Source organism: Amblyraja radiata, chromosome 24 (assembly GCF_010909765.2).
Source record: "Amblyraja radiata isolate CabotCenter1 chromosome 24, sAmbRad1.1.pri, whole genome shotgun sequence".
In the NCBI taxonomy this organism is placed as follows: domain Eukaryota; kingdom Metazoa; phylum Chordata; class Chondrichthyes; order Rajiformes; family Rajidae; genus Amblyraja; species Amblyraja radiata.
The window spans coordinates 28,494,054-28,510,993 of record NC_045979.1 but is presented as its reverse complement, the minus strand read 5'-3'; the positions used below and the strand labels follow the sequence as shown (position 1 = coordinate 28,510,993).

The 16,940-nt window shown below is 49.6% G+C and overlaps 1 protein-coding gene across 12 annotated transcripts in view; it reads right to left on the bottom strand.

Moving 5' to 3' along the window:
- tead3 (TEA domain transcription factor 3) overlaps positions 1 to 16,940 on the bottom strand; it is a 231,197-nt gene that overhangs the window by 133,792 nt on the left and 80,465 nt on the right. For all 12 annotated transcript variants that reach the window (XM_033042769.1, XM_033042778.1, XM_033042773.1 and 9 more), the window contains one exon: positions 14,495 to 14,750. In XM_033042769.1, coding sequence (XP_032898660.1) covers positions 14,495 to 14,501 — 7 coding nt within the window. In that variant the 5' untranslated portion in view covers positions 14,502 to 14,750. The remainder of the gene's footprint in view (positions 1 to 14,494; positions 14,751 to 16,940) is intronic.

Below are 16,940 nucleotides of genomic sequence, written 5' to 3'. Positions count from 1 at the left end.
GTGAGATGAAGAGCATGAGAGTGATAGAGAGATAATGTGAGAGTGAGAGAGAGAGAGAGAGTGGTAGAGTGAGTGATAGAGAGAGAGAGAGAGAGAGAGAGAGAGGGAGAGAGAGAGGGAGAGAGGGAGAGAGGGGGAGAGGGAGAGAGAGCGTGAGAAGGACAGAGAGAGAGAGAGAGAGAGAGGGAAAGAGAAAGCATGTGTGTGTGTGTGTGTGAGAGAGAGCGAGAGAGATACAGCACGCTGAGTACATTGATCCCATGGGTTTTGCCCTGAGAAGCTCTTTATAGCTGAGCCTTGCAAGACAGCTCCTCAAAAGGACAAAACCCGAGCGATAAGGAGCCTCCTGAACAATATCCATTTTTGTCACGACACTCAATTCCTTTGCTGTCACTTCCCCGTATGCTGCACAGGCCACACTACCTCAGGAATGCTCCGTGCACCAGAGGAAGGAATGTGAGGAATGTGGGCCCAGCTCCAGGCACATTCCTCAGTTCCACACAAGGGTTGGGAACCCGCTCGCAAGCCTCCATTTCAGCCCTTTTACGCATCGGCTCCGGTTCCAGCCAATACAATGAGAGGCAGATTTCATTACAGTCCGGCCGGCCTTTGGCCTTGTCGATGCAGTCAGCAACGTTTTAGTGGGACCAGGGAGGGGACTGAGATCCGGGGCTTGACTGAAAACCAGCGTCCACAACCCAGGGACGTAGCCACTATCCGACATGACTTCTATTCATTCACACCCAGTGTTGCAGTGAAAACTGTGTAGACCAGACCATCCCGCAAAACCAGTCTGTCTGAAGAAAGGTCTCGACCCTATTCCTTTTCTCCAGAGATGACGCCCGACCCGCTGAGTTACTCCAGCATTTGTGTCTATCTCTGTCTATGCTTCAACAAGGCCACCAGCAGAATCAAAGGTCACTCCCTCTTCTCCCCTCTCCCCTCTCCCATCGGCCATGAGGTACAGAAGTGTGGAAACACGCACCTCCAGATTCAGGGACAGTTTCTTCCCAGCAATAATCAGGCAACTGAACCATCCTATCACCAACTAGAGAGCGGTCCTGAGCCACGCATTGGACACTCTCGGACTATCTTTAATCGGACTTAACTGGAGTTTATCTTGCACTAAACGTTATTCCGTTTATCCTGTATCCTGTACATTGTGGATGGCCCGATGTAATCATATATAGTCTTTCCGCTGACTGGATAGCAGCATGCAACAAAAAGCTTTTCACTGCACCTTACATGTGACAATCACTAAACTAAACTGCGTGGGTTTCCTCCGGGTGCTCTGGTTTTCTCCCACACTCCAAAGACGTACAGGTTTGTAGGTTCAAGAAGGAACTGCAGATGCTGGAAAATCGAAGGGAGACTAAAGCGCTGGAGAAACTCAGCGGGTGCAGCAGCATCTATGGAGCGAAGGAAATAGTCAACGTTTCGGGCCGAAACCCTTCTTCAGACTGATGTAGGGTGGGGGGGGGGGGGGCGCGGGAAGAAGAAAGGAAGAGGAGGAGCCAGAGGGCTGAGGGAGAGCTGAGAAGGGGAGGAGATAGCAAGGGCTACCGGAAATTGGAGAAGTCAATGTTCATGCCGCTGGGGTGCAGACTGCCCAAGCGGAATATGAGGTGCTGCTCCTCCAATTTCCGGTGGTCCTCACTCTGGCCATGGAGGAGACCCAGGACAAGAAAGGTCGGATTCGGAATGGGAATTGTAGGTTAATTGGCTTGGTATAATTGTAAATTGTCCCTAGTGTGTGTCGGATGGTGTTAGTGTGCTGTTAGATGGTGTTAGTTGCTGGCCGGCATGGACTCTGTGGGCCGAAGGGCCTGTTTCTGCGCTGCATCTCTAAACTAAACAAATCCCGGAGGGGTGCAGGTTGGTCGATTAGTTGACCCCTCGTGTAAGTCAGGGAGAGAAGCCGGGGGGCAGTTGATGGGAATGTTGGGAGAGCAATGTGGGATTCATGTCAATAGATAGTCGATAGGCACAAAAAGCTGGAGTAACTCAGCGGGACAGGCAGCATCTCTGGGGAGAAGAAACGGGTGACATTCCGGATGGAGACCCTTCTTCAGGGAGACCCAGAGATATGGACGGGTAAGGTGTGAAAACAAGAGATCAAAGGGGACAACGTTCAAGGGAAATGTGGCATAGCAGAAGGTGACAACGAGTGGAGTCGCTGCCTTACAGTGCTTCCAGCGCCAGGAGACCCGGGTTCGATCCTGACTACGGGTGCTGTCTGTACGGAGTTTGAACGCTCTCCCCGTGACCTGTGTGGGTTTTCTCCAGGATCTTCGGTTTCCTCCCACACTCCAAAGACGCACAGGTTTGCAGGCATAAGTGTAAATTGTCCCTAGTGTGTGTAGGATAGTGTTAATGTGCAGGGGTCGCTGGTCGGCACGGACCCGGTGGGCCGAAGGGCCTGTTTCCGTGCTGTATCTCTAAACTAAGCTAAACTAAAGATCAAATTTAATCAGGAAGACAGCCAAACAGACAATGTTGATAGTCGGCATGTGCTATGACCCTATCATAGTTGAGACTTCACGACATCAGCACTTGGCCTTTGGCCTTGTCAATACAATCAGCAACTTTTTAGTGGGAACGGGGGTGGACTGAGACTTGGTGCTTTGAGCAGCGTGGTGTGAAAACCTGTGTCTACAAACCAGGGACACAGCCACTATCAAACGTGACTTTTATTCATTCACACAATACACCCACGCAGTGAGAACTGCTGACAATGCAGCTTGCAAAGTATTTCCAACTATGTCAGTGGAAAAACAAAGTTGGGACTAAATGATCTCAGCGCAAAGTAAGCACCCCACTTCCCTGAATCAGACCATAAGCTAGGTCTGAAGAAGGGTCTCGACCCGAAACATCACCCATTCCTTTTCTTCAGAGATGCTGCCCGTCCCTCTGAGTTACTCCAGCGTTTTGTGTCTATCTTCGGGTGTAAAGCAGCATCTGCAGTTCCGTTCCTACACGCAAGATAGCGGACCGTCTGATTCACCTCCACACCACTGCGTGACATTGGACTTTAGTCTGTGGATCTGATGTTGAAGATAGACACAAAATGCTGGAGCAACTCAGCGGGTCAGGCAGCATCTCTGGAGAAAGTGGAAAATGGATAGGTGATGTTTCGGATCGGGAGTCGGGAACGTTCTTCACATTGCCTGACCCGCTGAGTTACTCCAGCACTTTGTGTCTATCTGTGGTGTAAACCAACATCTGCAGTTCCTTTTTATCACGCTACAATGCTGAGAACTAACTGAAGGGTATTGACTCTGAAGAAGGGTCCCGACCCGAAAGGTCGCCTATCCATGTTCTCCAAAGATGCTGATTTACTGACCCGCTGAGTTACTCCAGCACTTTGTGTCTTTTAAAAAAATATTCAGCACTCTGCATTTTCCCCTTTGCACTGTCTATTGTACTTGAGTTTGACTTGATTGTATTTACGTATAGTTTTATCCAATCTGTTGGGATAACATGTAAAACAAAGCTTTCCACGGCAGCTTGGTACAGGTGACAATAATACACCTAAACGTACTCCAGCTGTTCTGCAAACCATACAGTTGTCTGATCATAGTTGCTGGGATATTAGAGAGCTTCTCGTGTGTAGCCTTTCGAAACACCCTTCCTGCAGGTAGTCAATGAGTTAGGGACACAGGAGGGTACGCATTTTCATTTAGAGTACGTGGGATTAACATATAGCCTCTATCATCTGCTTGTGAGAAAATGCAGATGTTTAAACTCCGACATAAGAGAGATTTAGTTTAAGGTAGACAAAAATGCTGGAGGAACTCAGCGAGTGCAGCAGCATCTATGGAGCGAAGGAAATAGGCAACGTTTTGGGCCGAAACCCTTCTTCAGATTTAGTTTAGTTCAGTTTAGAGATACAGCAATGAAATAGGCCCTTCGGCCCATCGAGTCCGCGCTGACCAGCGATCCCCGCACACTAGCATTATCCTACACATACTAGTGACAATTTACAATGATACCAGGCCGGTTAACCTACAAACCCGCACGTCTTTGGAGTGTGGGAGGAAACCGGAGGTCCCGGAGTAAACCCACGCAGGTCATGGGGAGAACGTACAAACTCCGTACAGACAGCACCCATAGTCGGGATCAAATCCGGGTCTGTGGCACAGTGAGGCAGCAACTCTACCGCTGCGCCACCGAGCCATGTTCCCCAGAGATGCTGCCTGACCCGCTGAGTTACTCCAGCACTTTTTTTTTTGATAACCAGTATCTGCAGTCGTAGTTTTTATAGTTACAGCGTGGATACAGGCCCTTCGGCCCAAAGTGTCCATGCCGACCAATGATCACCCGTATACTAGTTCTATCTTACATCCTAGGGAAAATTTACAGAAGCCTTAACCAGCACGTGTGGGAGTGTGGGAGGAAACCGGAGCACCCAGAGAAAACCTACGCAGGCCACGGGGAGAACGTTCGAACTCTGTATATACAGCACCCGTGGTCAGGATCGAACCCGGGTCTCTGTAAATTGCCCCTTGTGTGTAGGGAGTGGGTGCCAAAGTGGGATAAGAATACCACTAGAATTTAGGAGATTGAGGGGGGATCTTATAGAAACTTACAAAATTCTTAAGGGGTTGGACAGGCTAGATGCAGGAAGATTGTTCCCGATGTTGGGGAAGTCCAGAACAAGGGGTCACAGTTTAAGGATAAGGGGGAAATCTTTTACGACCGAGATGAGAAAAACATTTTTCACGCAGGGAGTGGTGGATCTCTGGAATTCTCTGCCACAGAAGGTAGTTGAGGCCAGTTCATTGGCTATATTTAAGAGGGAGTTAGATGTGGCCCTTGTGGCTAAAGGGATCAGGGGATATGGAGAGAAGGCAGGTACAGGATACTGAGTTGGATGATCAGCCATGATCATATTGAATGGCGGTGCAGGCTCGAAGGGCCGAATGGCCTACTCCTGCACCTAATTTCTATGTTTCTATACACATGCTCTCCGTATGTGTACTGGCTGGATGTGGCAAACACCAAGATCCATGTGCAGTACATATCATCAGATATTTGACAGCCTCTGTGCCAGGGAAAAATCCCTTTGATAATCATGAGTGTTAATTTGTGACATTGGCAATCCTGACGGGATATTCAACAAGGAGGAACAAGAAGGATATTCAACCTCAAGCTGCCAATAGCCATCGGGGTTTTTTTTCCATACAAACAGTGCATTCACAATGTCTAAAGAAAGTGCCCTTCTTCAGACTTATGACTTTCACTTTTCTGTTATTCCATATGACAATTAAACATTCTTGACTCCTAAAGTGCGGCCATTCTTGTAACATTGGGGTCACAACATCCACGGTACAATAATGTGATGCTGACCAGACGATCCATTGTGTTTCAACATGGTTCAATTAAATGGGTGCTTCATGGTCAGTGCAGACTCTATGGGCCGAATGGCCATCTTCCACACCTTGGTGCTCGTGCCAATAAATAGAACCATTGAACCATTGATAATGAAACTTCCAGGGAATAAATCAGACAATAACTGAGGTGGGACTGAAGGAGGAGGGCCAGGAACGAACGGTTTCAGTAAATTCAGAGCTTTGTACCTTCAGAGGTGATATGTACCTTAAAAATGTTCATACCGCTGGGGTGTAAGCTGCCAAAGCAGAGTACGAGGTGCTGTTCCTCCAATTTGCGCTGGGCCTCACTCTGACAGTGGAGGAGGCCCAGGACATGAAAGGTCAGTGTGGGAATGGGAAGGGGAGGTAAAGGCCAAGGTCTTCAGCGAAACAATTGCCCAGTCTGCACTTGGTCTCGCCAATGTATAGGAGCCCTGACTTCTGGTCACCTTCTGCTTCTCGCCTTATGTGATAAATCTCCCCATTAAATATAAATATCACGGGTCGGCACGGTGGCGCAGCGGTAGAGTTGCTGCCTTACAGCCCTTACAGGGCCAGAGACCCAGGTTCAATCCTGACCACAGGTGCTGTCTGTACGCAGTTCGTACGTTCTTCCCGTGACCGGCGTGGGTTTTCTCCGGGTGCTCCGGTTTCCCCCCCCCTCCCCCCCCACGCTCCAAAGGCGTGCCGGTTTGTAGGTTAATTGGATCAGTATAAGTGTAAAAATTGTCCCTAAAAAGAATAGGTGACGTTTCGGGTCAAGACCCTTCTTCACACTGCGTGTCGGGGGAGAGGGAAACTAGAGATATGAAAAGGTACCAAGAACAAATGAATGAAAGATATTAAAAGGACAAATCAAAGCCAGCAATGATGGTCAGGAAAGGTGGAGCCCACAATGGTCCATTGTTGACTGTGGGGAAAGTGATAACGAGTAATACAAACAGTGAAACTTAGCAGGATGACAGTGAAACTAGTAGGATGACTAGGGTGGGAGGGAGAGAGGGAATGCAAGGGTGACTTGAAGTTAGAGGGTGCAAGCTGCCCAAGCAAAATATGAGGTGCTGTTTCTCCAATTTGCGTGTGGCTTCACTCTGACAGTGGAGGAGGCTCCAGGGCTGAAAGGTCAATATGGAAAGGGGGGCTAAAGTGTGTCGGGAGGAACTGCAGATGCCGGTTTCAACCGAAGACAGACACAAAAAGCTGGAGTAACTCAGCGGGTCAGGCTGCATCACTGGAGAAAAGGAGTGGGTGATGTTTCGAGTCGATACCCTTCTTTAGACTGAGAGGGAGGGGAAAGGGGAACGAGGGATATCTACGGCACGTAGGGTCAAATGAATGGAAGATATGCAGAAAGCAACAATAATCAGAGAAAGACACAAAATGCCAGAGTCACTCTGGGGGACTGGCAGCATCTCTGGAGAGAAGGAATAGTTCAAGTTCAAGTTCAAGTGAGTTTATTGTCATGTGTCCCTGTATAGGACAGGATCCCTTCCGGAGTGTTTAGCATCCGGGGGATCGTGTGGGACGAGGCGGACTTAGCGAAGGTGTACATGCGAAACGATCGCCCAGTCTGTGCTTGGTCTCGCCGATATACAGGAGCCCTGGTTTCTGTTCCCCTTGGGCTGGCCACTAATAGCGCAGCACTATATGTAGCTGGAGTACTGCATGGAGAGAGATGATGCAGGCTCGTGACTCTCCAACACATAACCGGCATACTATAAATAGTCCGAATGCTAAGACATGTGGCATGTCGATGGAATAAGAATGGGGTGAGTGTGGAACCATTGCCAGCAAAGTTCGGAACGTTATAAATGTGTTTAGTTACAATGATTTTTTAGCTTAGTTTAGTTTTTGAGATGCAACGCGGAAACAGGCCCTTCAGCCCGGGGCGACCAGCAATCCCCGCACACTAACAGGCCTGTCCCACTGTACGAGGTCATTCAAGAGTTCTCCCGAGTTCTCCCCTGATTCGAGCTCGTGTAATGTACGTAGCGGCTCGTGGATGTCACGTAGCGGCTCGTACGAGTAACGGTAGGTACTCGGGAAATCCGGTAAACTCGTGACGTTTTTTGAACACTGCGAAAAATGTCCACGGGAAAAAAATGGTTACTTTTTGCTCGTACGAGCCGCTACGTACATTACACGAGCTCGAATCAGGGGAGAACTCGGGAGAACTCTTGATTTACCTCGTACAGTGGGACAGGCCCTTCAGTCAGCGGGTGAGGCAGCATCTATGGAGCGAAGGAAATAGGCAACGTTTCGACCCGAAACGTTGCCTATTTCCTTCGCTCCATAGATGCTGCCTCGCCCGCTGAGTTTCTCCAGCATTTTTGCCTACCTTCGATTTTCCAGCATCTGCAGTTCCTTCTTAAACACTTTTGAAACCATGTTAGACAGTCACTGCAATTGAGTTCCAGGGAGCAGCACAACACTAGGATCAGAAATGGGACAAAAATCCCTGGGGTTTTCCTCTAATGGTCCAGCAGGTTTATCCTGTAAAATATCTACACCTGATAGATCAGCAGACAGTGGATATTTGGAATAGATCTCTTGTCTTTTGCTTTAGTGAAATCACTGGTCGGCATGTGCTCGGTGGGCCGAAGGGCCTGTTTCTGCGCTGTATCTCTAAACTAATGTTGGGGTTAATGTGCGGTCTTAAGGAGGGTCTCAACATGTCCTGTGATTTCCCCACTGCTAAACGCTTCACATTTCCCTGAAGGAGGGTCTTGACCTGAAACGTCACCTGTTCCTTTTCTCCAGAGATGTCGCCTGACCCGTTGAGTTACTCCTGTGTGTTGTGTCTGACTTTGAGGTGAAGACAAAGTCAGTGTTGGTGTTTAGAGTAAGACTGTTGACAAGTAAGGGCATCATGTGGGTACGGGAACACAGGCAAGATCAGAATCAAAGATAGACACAAAATGCTGGAGTAACTCAGCCGGGACAGGCAGCATCTCTGGAGAGAAGGAATGGGTGGTTTTTCGGGTCGAGACTGATGAAGAGTCTTGACCCGAAAAACGCCACCCATTCCTTCTATCCGGAGATGCTGCCTGTCCCGCTGTGTTACTCCCAGCATTTTGTGTCTTTCTTCGGTTTAAACCAGCAGTTCCATCCTGCACACAAGATCAGAATCAGTCTGGGAGGTAATGCTTTGTTGCAATGCTCTCAGCCACTCCCATTCCAATAAACAATCATCACCCCCTGGCTGATCTTGTCTCTATTGTCTTCACCCCCACTTATCTCCGACCAACATGTGTGTTTTGTCAACAAGAGAAAACAGGTCTGACAGGGGCTGACCCAAACTCTAATTCCAGCTTTGAAAGGGAGCTCCCCCCCCCCCCCCCCCCCCCCCCCCCCCCCCCCCCCCCCCCCCCCCCCCCCCCCCCCCACCCGAGAATCAGCAGTGTGGGAAGGAACTGCAGATGCTGGCTTAAATCCAAGATAGGCACAAAATGCTGAAGTAACTCAGCGGGACAGGCAGCATCTCTGGATAAAAGGAATGAGTGACCCTAGGGTCTTGGCCCTAAACGTTGCCCATTCCTTTTCCTCAGAGATGCTGCCCGCCCCACGGAGTTACTCCAGCATTTTGTGTCTATTCCCGAGAACCAGTAGTTTATCGCAGACAGATAATAGACAGGACCTTCACCGTTAAGAGGAATCTAGTCTCATTTCAACCTCCTCAAAGCCCACATACAAACAACCCCGATGGTGACCTCCAGCTGTGACCTGACCAGTCACCCACACATCCCTGAGGCCTAGTAATTAGTGGTCTGGTGTCCATGAGGCTAACCGTCCACACCCATGCGTCAAGGTGCTGGCGTAACACAGTGGGTCAGGCAACGTCTACGGAGCGAATGTATACACATCAGGTCGGGACCTTTCATGAGTTTGTTAATTCGTGTTTGAGTCTGCGGACTTCGCCCTGCTGCTCCAGCACACGGCAGCGAAGAAGATGGCGAAGAAGTCACACACGCAGCGTGGAAACAGGCCCATCAGCCCAACCTGCCCACACCTGCCAACATGTCCCATCCACGCTGGTCCCACCTGCCTGTATTTGGCCCATATCCATCCACACCTATCCTATCCATGCACCTGTCTGGATATTTCTTTAATGGTATGTCCTCAGCAACATCTGTGGAGGAAATGGAGAGGCAACTTTTCAGGTCGGAACTCTACATCAGACTTTGAAGGTCAGGTCCCGACCTGAAACGTCGCCTGTCCATTCCCTCCACAGATGCTGCCTGACCCTCTGAGTTCCTCCAGCACTTTTCAAGATTCCAGCAACTGCAGTTAGTGGGATAGAACCGTTTGGCACGGAAACAGGCCCTTCGACCCAACTGGTCCATGTGCTCAATCTAAGTTAGACCCATTGGCCTGTGTTTGGCCCACATCCCTCTGAACCTATCCAATCCAGGTAACCTTTCTAAATGCTGCTACTGTACCTGTCTCAACTGCCTCATCATGGCAACTCATTGTATAAACCCACCACTCTCCACGCAAAAAAGTTGCCCTGATGTTTATGGTAAATCTTGCCCCCCTCAACTAATGGGACGACAGATGGCACAATGGGCTAAGTGTTCGGCTGGCAACCGGAAGGTAGCTGGTTCGAATCCCGCTTGGAGTGCATACTGTCGTTGTGTCCTTGGGCAAGACACTTCACCCACCTTTGCCTGTGTGTGTCCTTGGGCAAGACACTTCACCCACCTTTGCCTGTGTGTGTGGATGTAATTATGTGAAGCACTTTGGGGTCAATGCAAGTTGACTAAAACTGTGCTATATAAATAAAGAAATTTAATTTAATTTAAAACATATCTTATTTTTGTCTATGATTCCCCTACCCTATAATAGTGATAAAGTCATTGAGTCATAGAGTACTGTTACTATGCTCCGCTCCCTCAACATCTGCAGTGGGATGCTGCAGATGTTCTACCAATCAGTGGTAGCCAGTGCCACCTTCTTCGCTACCGTGTACTGGGGCAGCAGGGTGAAGGCCGTGGACGCCAACACGAATTAACAAACTCATCAGGAAGGCCGGCTCCGTCCTGGGGGTGGAGTTGGATTCATGGGAGGTTGGTCTTGGAGGGGAGGATGCTCCTCAAACTGCGGAGCATCATGGACAATACAGCTCACCCCCTCCATGACACACTGGTCAACCTGAGGAGCACCTTCAGCAACAGACTGGTTCCGCCAAGATGCAGCACCGAACGCCACAGGAGATCCTTTCCCCCCCTGTGGCTATCAAACTGTACAACTCCTCCCCCCTTCTGTCAATAGACAATAGACAATAGGTGCAGGAGTAGGCCATTCGGCCCTTCGAGCCAATGTGATCATGGCTGATCATCCCCAACCATTACCCCGTTCCTGCCTTCTCCCCATATCCCCTGACTCTGCTATTTTTAAGAGCCCCATCTAGCTCTCTCTTGAAAACATCCAGAGAACTGGCCTCCACCCCCTTCGGAGGCAGAGAATTCCACAGACTGTCGTGGGGTAGACTGATACCCCTCCCCCTCTCCCCAATCTTTGCACATCCTCAATCCTTTCCACTCATTTCATCTTTCACGAAACTTGTGTTTTTATGACTGTTGGCAGATCAATTTCCCTTCTGGGATAAATAAAGTTCTATCGTATCGTATTGTAAATGCGCTGCAGTGCATCGAGCATGTGGACCGGACTTTGGACTTCTGTAAGTGGCACCAAAATATGCCGATGCGTGCTTGTGTGAGCTATGCAAAAGGAATTTGACTGTGCAGTGCGTACATGACAATAAAGAACCATTGAGTAGGTAGAGCGAAGGGAGAGATACAACCTGCAGAATGTAGTTCGAAGCATTGTACCGCAACGACTCCAGAGACAAACTCCAATGTCCGAGTGCCAGATTTATTGGTGGAAAAGAGATCTCCTTAGGAAGTTCGGCCTGTCCCCAACAACTCTCACCAACTTCTACAGATGCGCCATAGAAAGCATTTTCTCAGGATGATGCATCACAGCTTGGTTTGGGAACAGCTCCATCCAAGCCCGCAAGGTATTGTAGACTATTGTGAAAACAGCCCAGACCATCACACAAACCCACCTCCCTTCCAATGACTCCATATAACACCTCACGATAGAAGTGTGAAAAGGCACATCTCCAGATTCAACAAGGATAGGCGACCCGGGACCCTTCCTGCAAGAAGGATGCCAACTCTAAGCATGACCCATCCACGCTCTCCAGAGATGCTGCCAGACCCACTGAGTTACACCAATAAATGTGGGCCCACTTCAAACACTTAAGAAGATAAACATGCGGGCATGGACATGGATTTGTAAAAAGCAGAGACTCTCATAAGTGATAGGAGCAGAATTAGGCCATTCAGCCCATCAAGTCTGCTCCGCCATTCAATCATGGCTGATCTATCTTTCCCTCTCAACCCTTGCCATCTCCCCATAACCCCTGACACCCACACTAATCCAGAATCTGTGAATCTCCGCCTTTGACCTGGCCTCCACAGCTGCCTGTGGCAATGAATTCCACAGATTCACCACCCTCTGACTCAAGAAATTCCTCCACATCTCCTTTCTAAAGGTACGTCCTTTTATTCTGAGGCTGTGGCCTCTGGTCCTGGACTCTTCCCACTGGTGGAAACATCCACGCTATCCAAGCCTTTCACTATTCGGTACGTTTCAATCAGGACCAGCGAGTACACGGCCCAGTGCCTCTGGAACACACTCAAATGTCAAATGGTTCAAGTCCCGGCACATCTACATCCAAGGTCCCGCAATGCACTGGAGATTGGAGAAGGAATTAAAACACAGCGTTCAAGTCCAAACGAACACAAAAACAATGCGTCTAACATCAGGAGGGCTACAACTTTTGAACAAGATAGAAGAACAAGATAGAATTACAACACGATTGAGGGGGGATCTTATAGAAACGTACAAAATTCTTAAGGGGTTGGACAGGCTAGATGCAGGAAGATTGTTCCCCATGTTGGGGAAGTCCAGGACAAGGGGTCACAGTTTAAGGATAAGGGGGAAATCCTTTAGGACCGAGATGAGAAAAACATTTTTCACACAGAGAGTGGCGAACCTCTGGAATTCTCTGCCACAGGAGGTAGTTGAGGCCATTTCATTGGCTATATTTAAGAGGGAGTGGCCCTTGTGGCTAAAGGGATCAGGGGGTATGGAGAGAAGGCAGGTACAGGATACTGAGTTGGATGATCAGCCATGATCATATTGAATGGCGGTGCAGGCTCGAAGGGCCGAATGGCCTACTCCTGCACCTATTTTCTATGTTTCTAACATGCTTGTTCAATCACCTCCTGGCAATAACTAACCCTAGGTACACAAAAAAATGCTGGAGAAACTCAGTGGGTGCAGCAGCATCTATGGTGCGAAGGAAAAAAATTTTCCTTCGCTCCATAGATGCTGCTGCACCCGCTGAGTTTCTCCAGCATTTTTTTTTTTTTTTTGTGTGTGATACTTCAATTTTCCAGCATCTGCAGTTCCCTCTTAATAACCAACCCTCGTGGCTCAGGCCTCGAGAGAAACAAACAGTGAGTCTCACAACAGTAGCGCACGGCTCTAACTGAAGGAAGTTCCCAAGCATTTCAGGTATTCCGAATAATTTCCAAACCAGTTTGCAAGTATGGCACTGAACTTAATTTGAACTTCACCTGTGAGTGAAGGTCAACTCCACACACCATGTCAATCCCTCTGCCTCCAAAATAAAGGGCCGTGGGCATGTATAGCCCATCAAAATAGCCACCAGGGTCAAGGTACTTTATAGAACATAGAACAGCAGGGCACACGAACAGGCCCACAATGTCTGACCCGAACATGATGGCAAGAACACCTCTTATCAACCTGCGCATAATCCACATCCCTCTGTCCCCTGCTCCGTCCAAACGCACGTCCTAAAGCCTCTTAAATGCCACCGTCGTATCTGTCTCAACCAACAACGCTGGCAGCGTGTTCCAGACACCCACTACCCTCTGTAAAAAGTTGCCCCGCACATCTCCTTTAAACCTTGCCCCTCTCACCTTCAAGCTCTGCCCACTAGTATTTGATTCTCCCATCCAGGGATAAAAGGTTCCCACTGTCTACCGTATATAAGTTCATATACTTCCATCAGGTATCCCCGCTGCCTCAGATGTTCCAGAGAAAGCAATCCAAGTGTGTCCAACGTCTCCCTGTAGCCACTGCCCGCTAATCCCGGTAACATTCTGGTGCATTAAGGGTTTTTTTGTGTTTTTTGCTGTCTCCATATCAGCGGTTTGCGTGTGATACGGCACACAAGCCTTCGCCATTTTCACCCCCCCACCCCCTCCCACAACGGGCTCCCACCGCCAGTCACATCTTCCTGTCTGCACTGCCTTCCACCTTCCGCAGACAGAGACCGTTCCCTCCGCAACTCTCTGGTTCACTCACCCCACCTCCCCAGGTACTTTCCCCTGCAACCGCAGGAGATGCAACACCTGTCCCTATACCCCCCCCCCTCGACTCCGTCCAGGGACCCCGACAGTCTTTTTAGGCGAGGCAGAGGTTCACTTGCACCTCCTCCAACATCATCTACTGCATCTGTGCCGGAGCGCAGACTGGGTGATCGTTTCGCTGAACGCCTCCGCTCAGTCCGCCTGGATCTCCCAGTTGCTAAACATTTCAACTCCCCCTCCCATTCCCACACTGACCTTTCAGTCCTGGGCCTCCTCCACTGTCAGAGTGAGGCCACACGCAAATTGGAGGAACAGCACCTCATATTTTTCGCTTGGGTATCTTACACCCCAGCGATGTGAGCTATGATTTCTCTAATTTAAAGTAACCCTCCCTCCCCTGCCCTAGTCATTCTGCTAGTTTCACTGTTCGTGTCACTTCGTTATCACCTCTTCCACGGCCAACAATGGCCCTTTGTGGGCTCCACCTTTCCTTGACCATCGGTGCCGGCTCTGATTTATTCTGTACCTTTTCAAACCTCCAGTTTTGTTCTCCCCCCCCCCTCCCACCCCTCTGACTCTCAGTCCGAAGAAGGGTCTCGACCCCGAAACGTCACCGAGTCACTTTCCCCACAAATGCCGCCCGCCAGACCCGCCGAGCGGAAGCTGCTGGCTCCCGACTACCCACGGTGGGCGGTTTCCGCCGCCGGCACTCACCGTACATCTTGCCCTCGTCAGACAGGATGATCTTCCGTCGACCACAGGGCGGGTAGATGGCCAGGGCCTCCTGGAAGCTCTGCTCAATGTCGGGGCTCCACACTCCCTCCGCGTCGTTGTCCAGCGATTTCTCCAGCGCCTCCGCCCCTTCCTCCCGGCCGTCGCTGGGGCTCCCTCCGCTCCCATTCCAGTCGTTGGACGCAATGGTGGCGGCTGGCGGGGCTCCGGGGAGAGCCGTCGGTCACTGGCGAGAAACCTGCAAAGACAGCGGGGAACGGGAGGTTAGAGCGGAGGCCAGGAGGGTTCCCCCTGCCCGCGCGTGGCCAGCTGGCACCGAGGACCACCCACAAACACCAACACACATTCATCACATTCTTTATTGTCACAGTGAAATCCTTCCTCTTCGTGTAGCCGAGGTATGCAAAGGGTGGCCACGTAAAGGGCGCCACCGCCGACAAAGATACAAAGTGCCCCGGCCGGATCTGAGCGCTGCAGTACATCCGTCACCAACAGTGGTGGCAGGGCGGCAGAGTTGCTGCCTCGCCGCGCCAGAGACCCGGCTTCGACCCTGGCACGGGTGCTGTCCGTGTATGCGCGACGTTTCAGCTCGGGATCCCCATTCAGACCGAAGAAGGGTCCCGACCCGAAACGTCACCCATCCTTTACCTCCAGCGATGTTGCCTGACCCGCTGAGTTACTCCAGCACTCTGTGTCTATCTTCCATGACAAAAACATGGAGAAATAACTGCAGGCTAACAAAAGTTGGAGGTACTAAATATTCCTGAGTATTCAGTGTATAGTAAGGACTTGCAAAAAGGAAAAGATTCAGATTCAGATTAGTTTATTGTCTTATACAATGATATTCACATGAGGCACGTAACGCATGCTGGCACAGCGGTAGAGTCGCTGCCTTACAGCTCCAGAGACCCAGGTTCGATCCTAACTACGGGTGCTGTCTGTACGGAGTTTGTATGTTCTCCCTGTGACCGAGTGGGTTTTCTCTGGGTTTTACAAAGTCACAAACCTGTAAGTCTTTGGAATGTGAGAGGAAACCGGAGCACTCGGAGAAAACCCACACAGGCAACGGGGGGAACGTACGAACTCCATACAGACAGCGCCCGTGGTCGGGATCAAACCCGGGTCTCTGGCGCTGTAAGGTAGCAATTCTACCGCTGCGCCACTCTGTCACCCTGGTTGGACGGGATCTTGGCTTGGTCGATCATGCTGCAGAATTAGAATCAGTCTGAGTGAAGCTATGAAGGAACTGGAAGGAAAATATATCGGTGGGATTTGTTTACGGACCCTAGAATAGTCGTGATAATGTTGGGCATGTTATAAAAAGGAAACCAGAGGTGCATGTTACAAGGACAATTTGGTAATCATGGTGGAATTTAATATATAGATAGACTGGCTGAATCAAGTGACTGGAGCAGACCAGTGCTTCCTTTAGGAAGGAGATGAGGTGGAATTTCTTTAGTCAGAGGGCAGTGGAATTCATCGTGGAGGCTAGGTGAATGGATATTTCTTAAGGCAGAGATAGATAGATTCTTGATTAGTGCAGGTGTCAGGGGTTCTGGGGAGAAGGCAGGAGAATGGGATTAGGAGGGAAAGATAGATCAGCCATGATTGAATGGCGGAGTAGACTTGATGGGCCGAATGGCCTAATTCCGCTCCTTTCACTTATGAACCGAGGCATTGCATTGAGTGCAGCTATCTTGCAGTTGACGGTTCGATCCCAACCTTCGATGCTGTCTGTGTGGAGTTTGCTCGTTCTCCCTGTGATAGCATGGGGTGACCCTAGACATTCTAGTTTCCATATCTTGCATTGGAGTGGTTGAGGAATCCGGATTGATAGCATTGCTTTGGAACCTAGTCAGGACTTGGTGGGCCAAACATGGTCTCTTCCACGTCATGAGTTAACATGAAAAATAGACATAAATGTACAAGACGAATTCATGGAATGTGTAAGAGATAGATTTCTAGATCAAGGATATACACATGTTGGGAGTAACTCAGAGGGTCAGGCAGCATCTGTGGAGAAAAGGGATAGGTGACGTATTGGGTCGAGACCCTTCTTCATTCTGAGAGTCAGGGGGAGAAGGAACCTAGAGGTATGATACGGTTCAGAACAAATCAGAGCCGGCACTGATGACCAAAGAAAGGTGGAGCCCACAATAGTCCATTGTTGGCTGCGGAAGAGGTGATAACAAAGGCATATATGGAGTTGAACAGATTTCTAGGTAAGAATAGAATAGATTAGTTTAGTCAAAAAAAACAAAGTGTTGGCAGAACTCGGCATGTCAGGCAGCATCTCTGGAGGGGAAGAATAAGTGCCATTTCAGGTCAGGAACTTTTTTCCAACTCGTAACCCAAAGAGTTATCAGTTCATTCTTCCACAAATGCTGCTTGACCTGCTGAGTTCCTCCAGCACTTTGTCTTTTGCTCA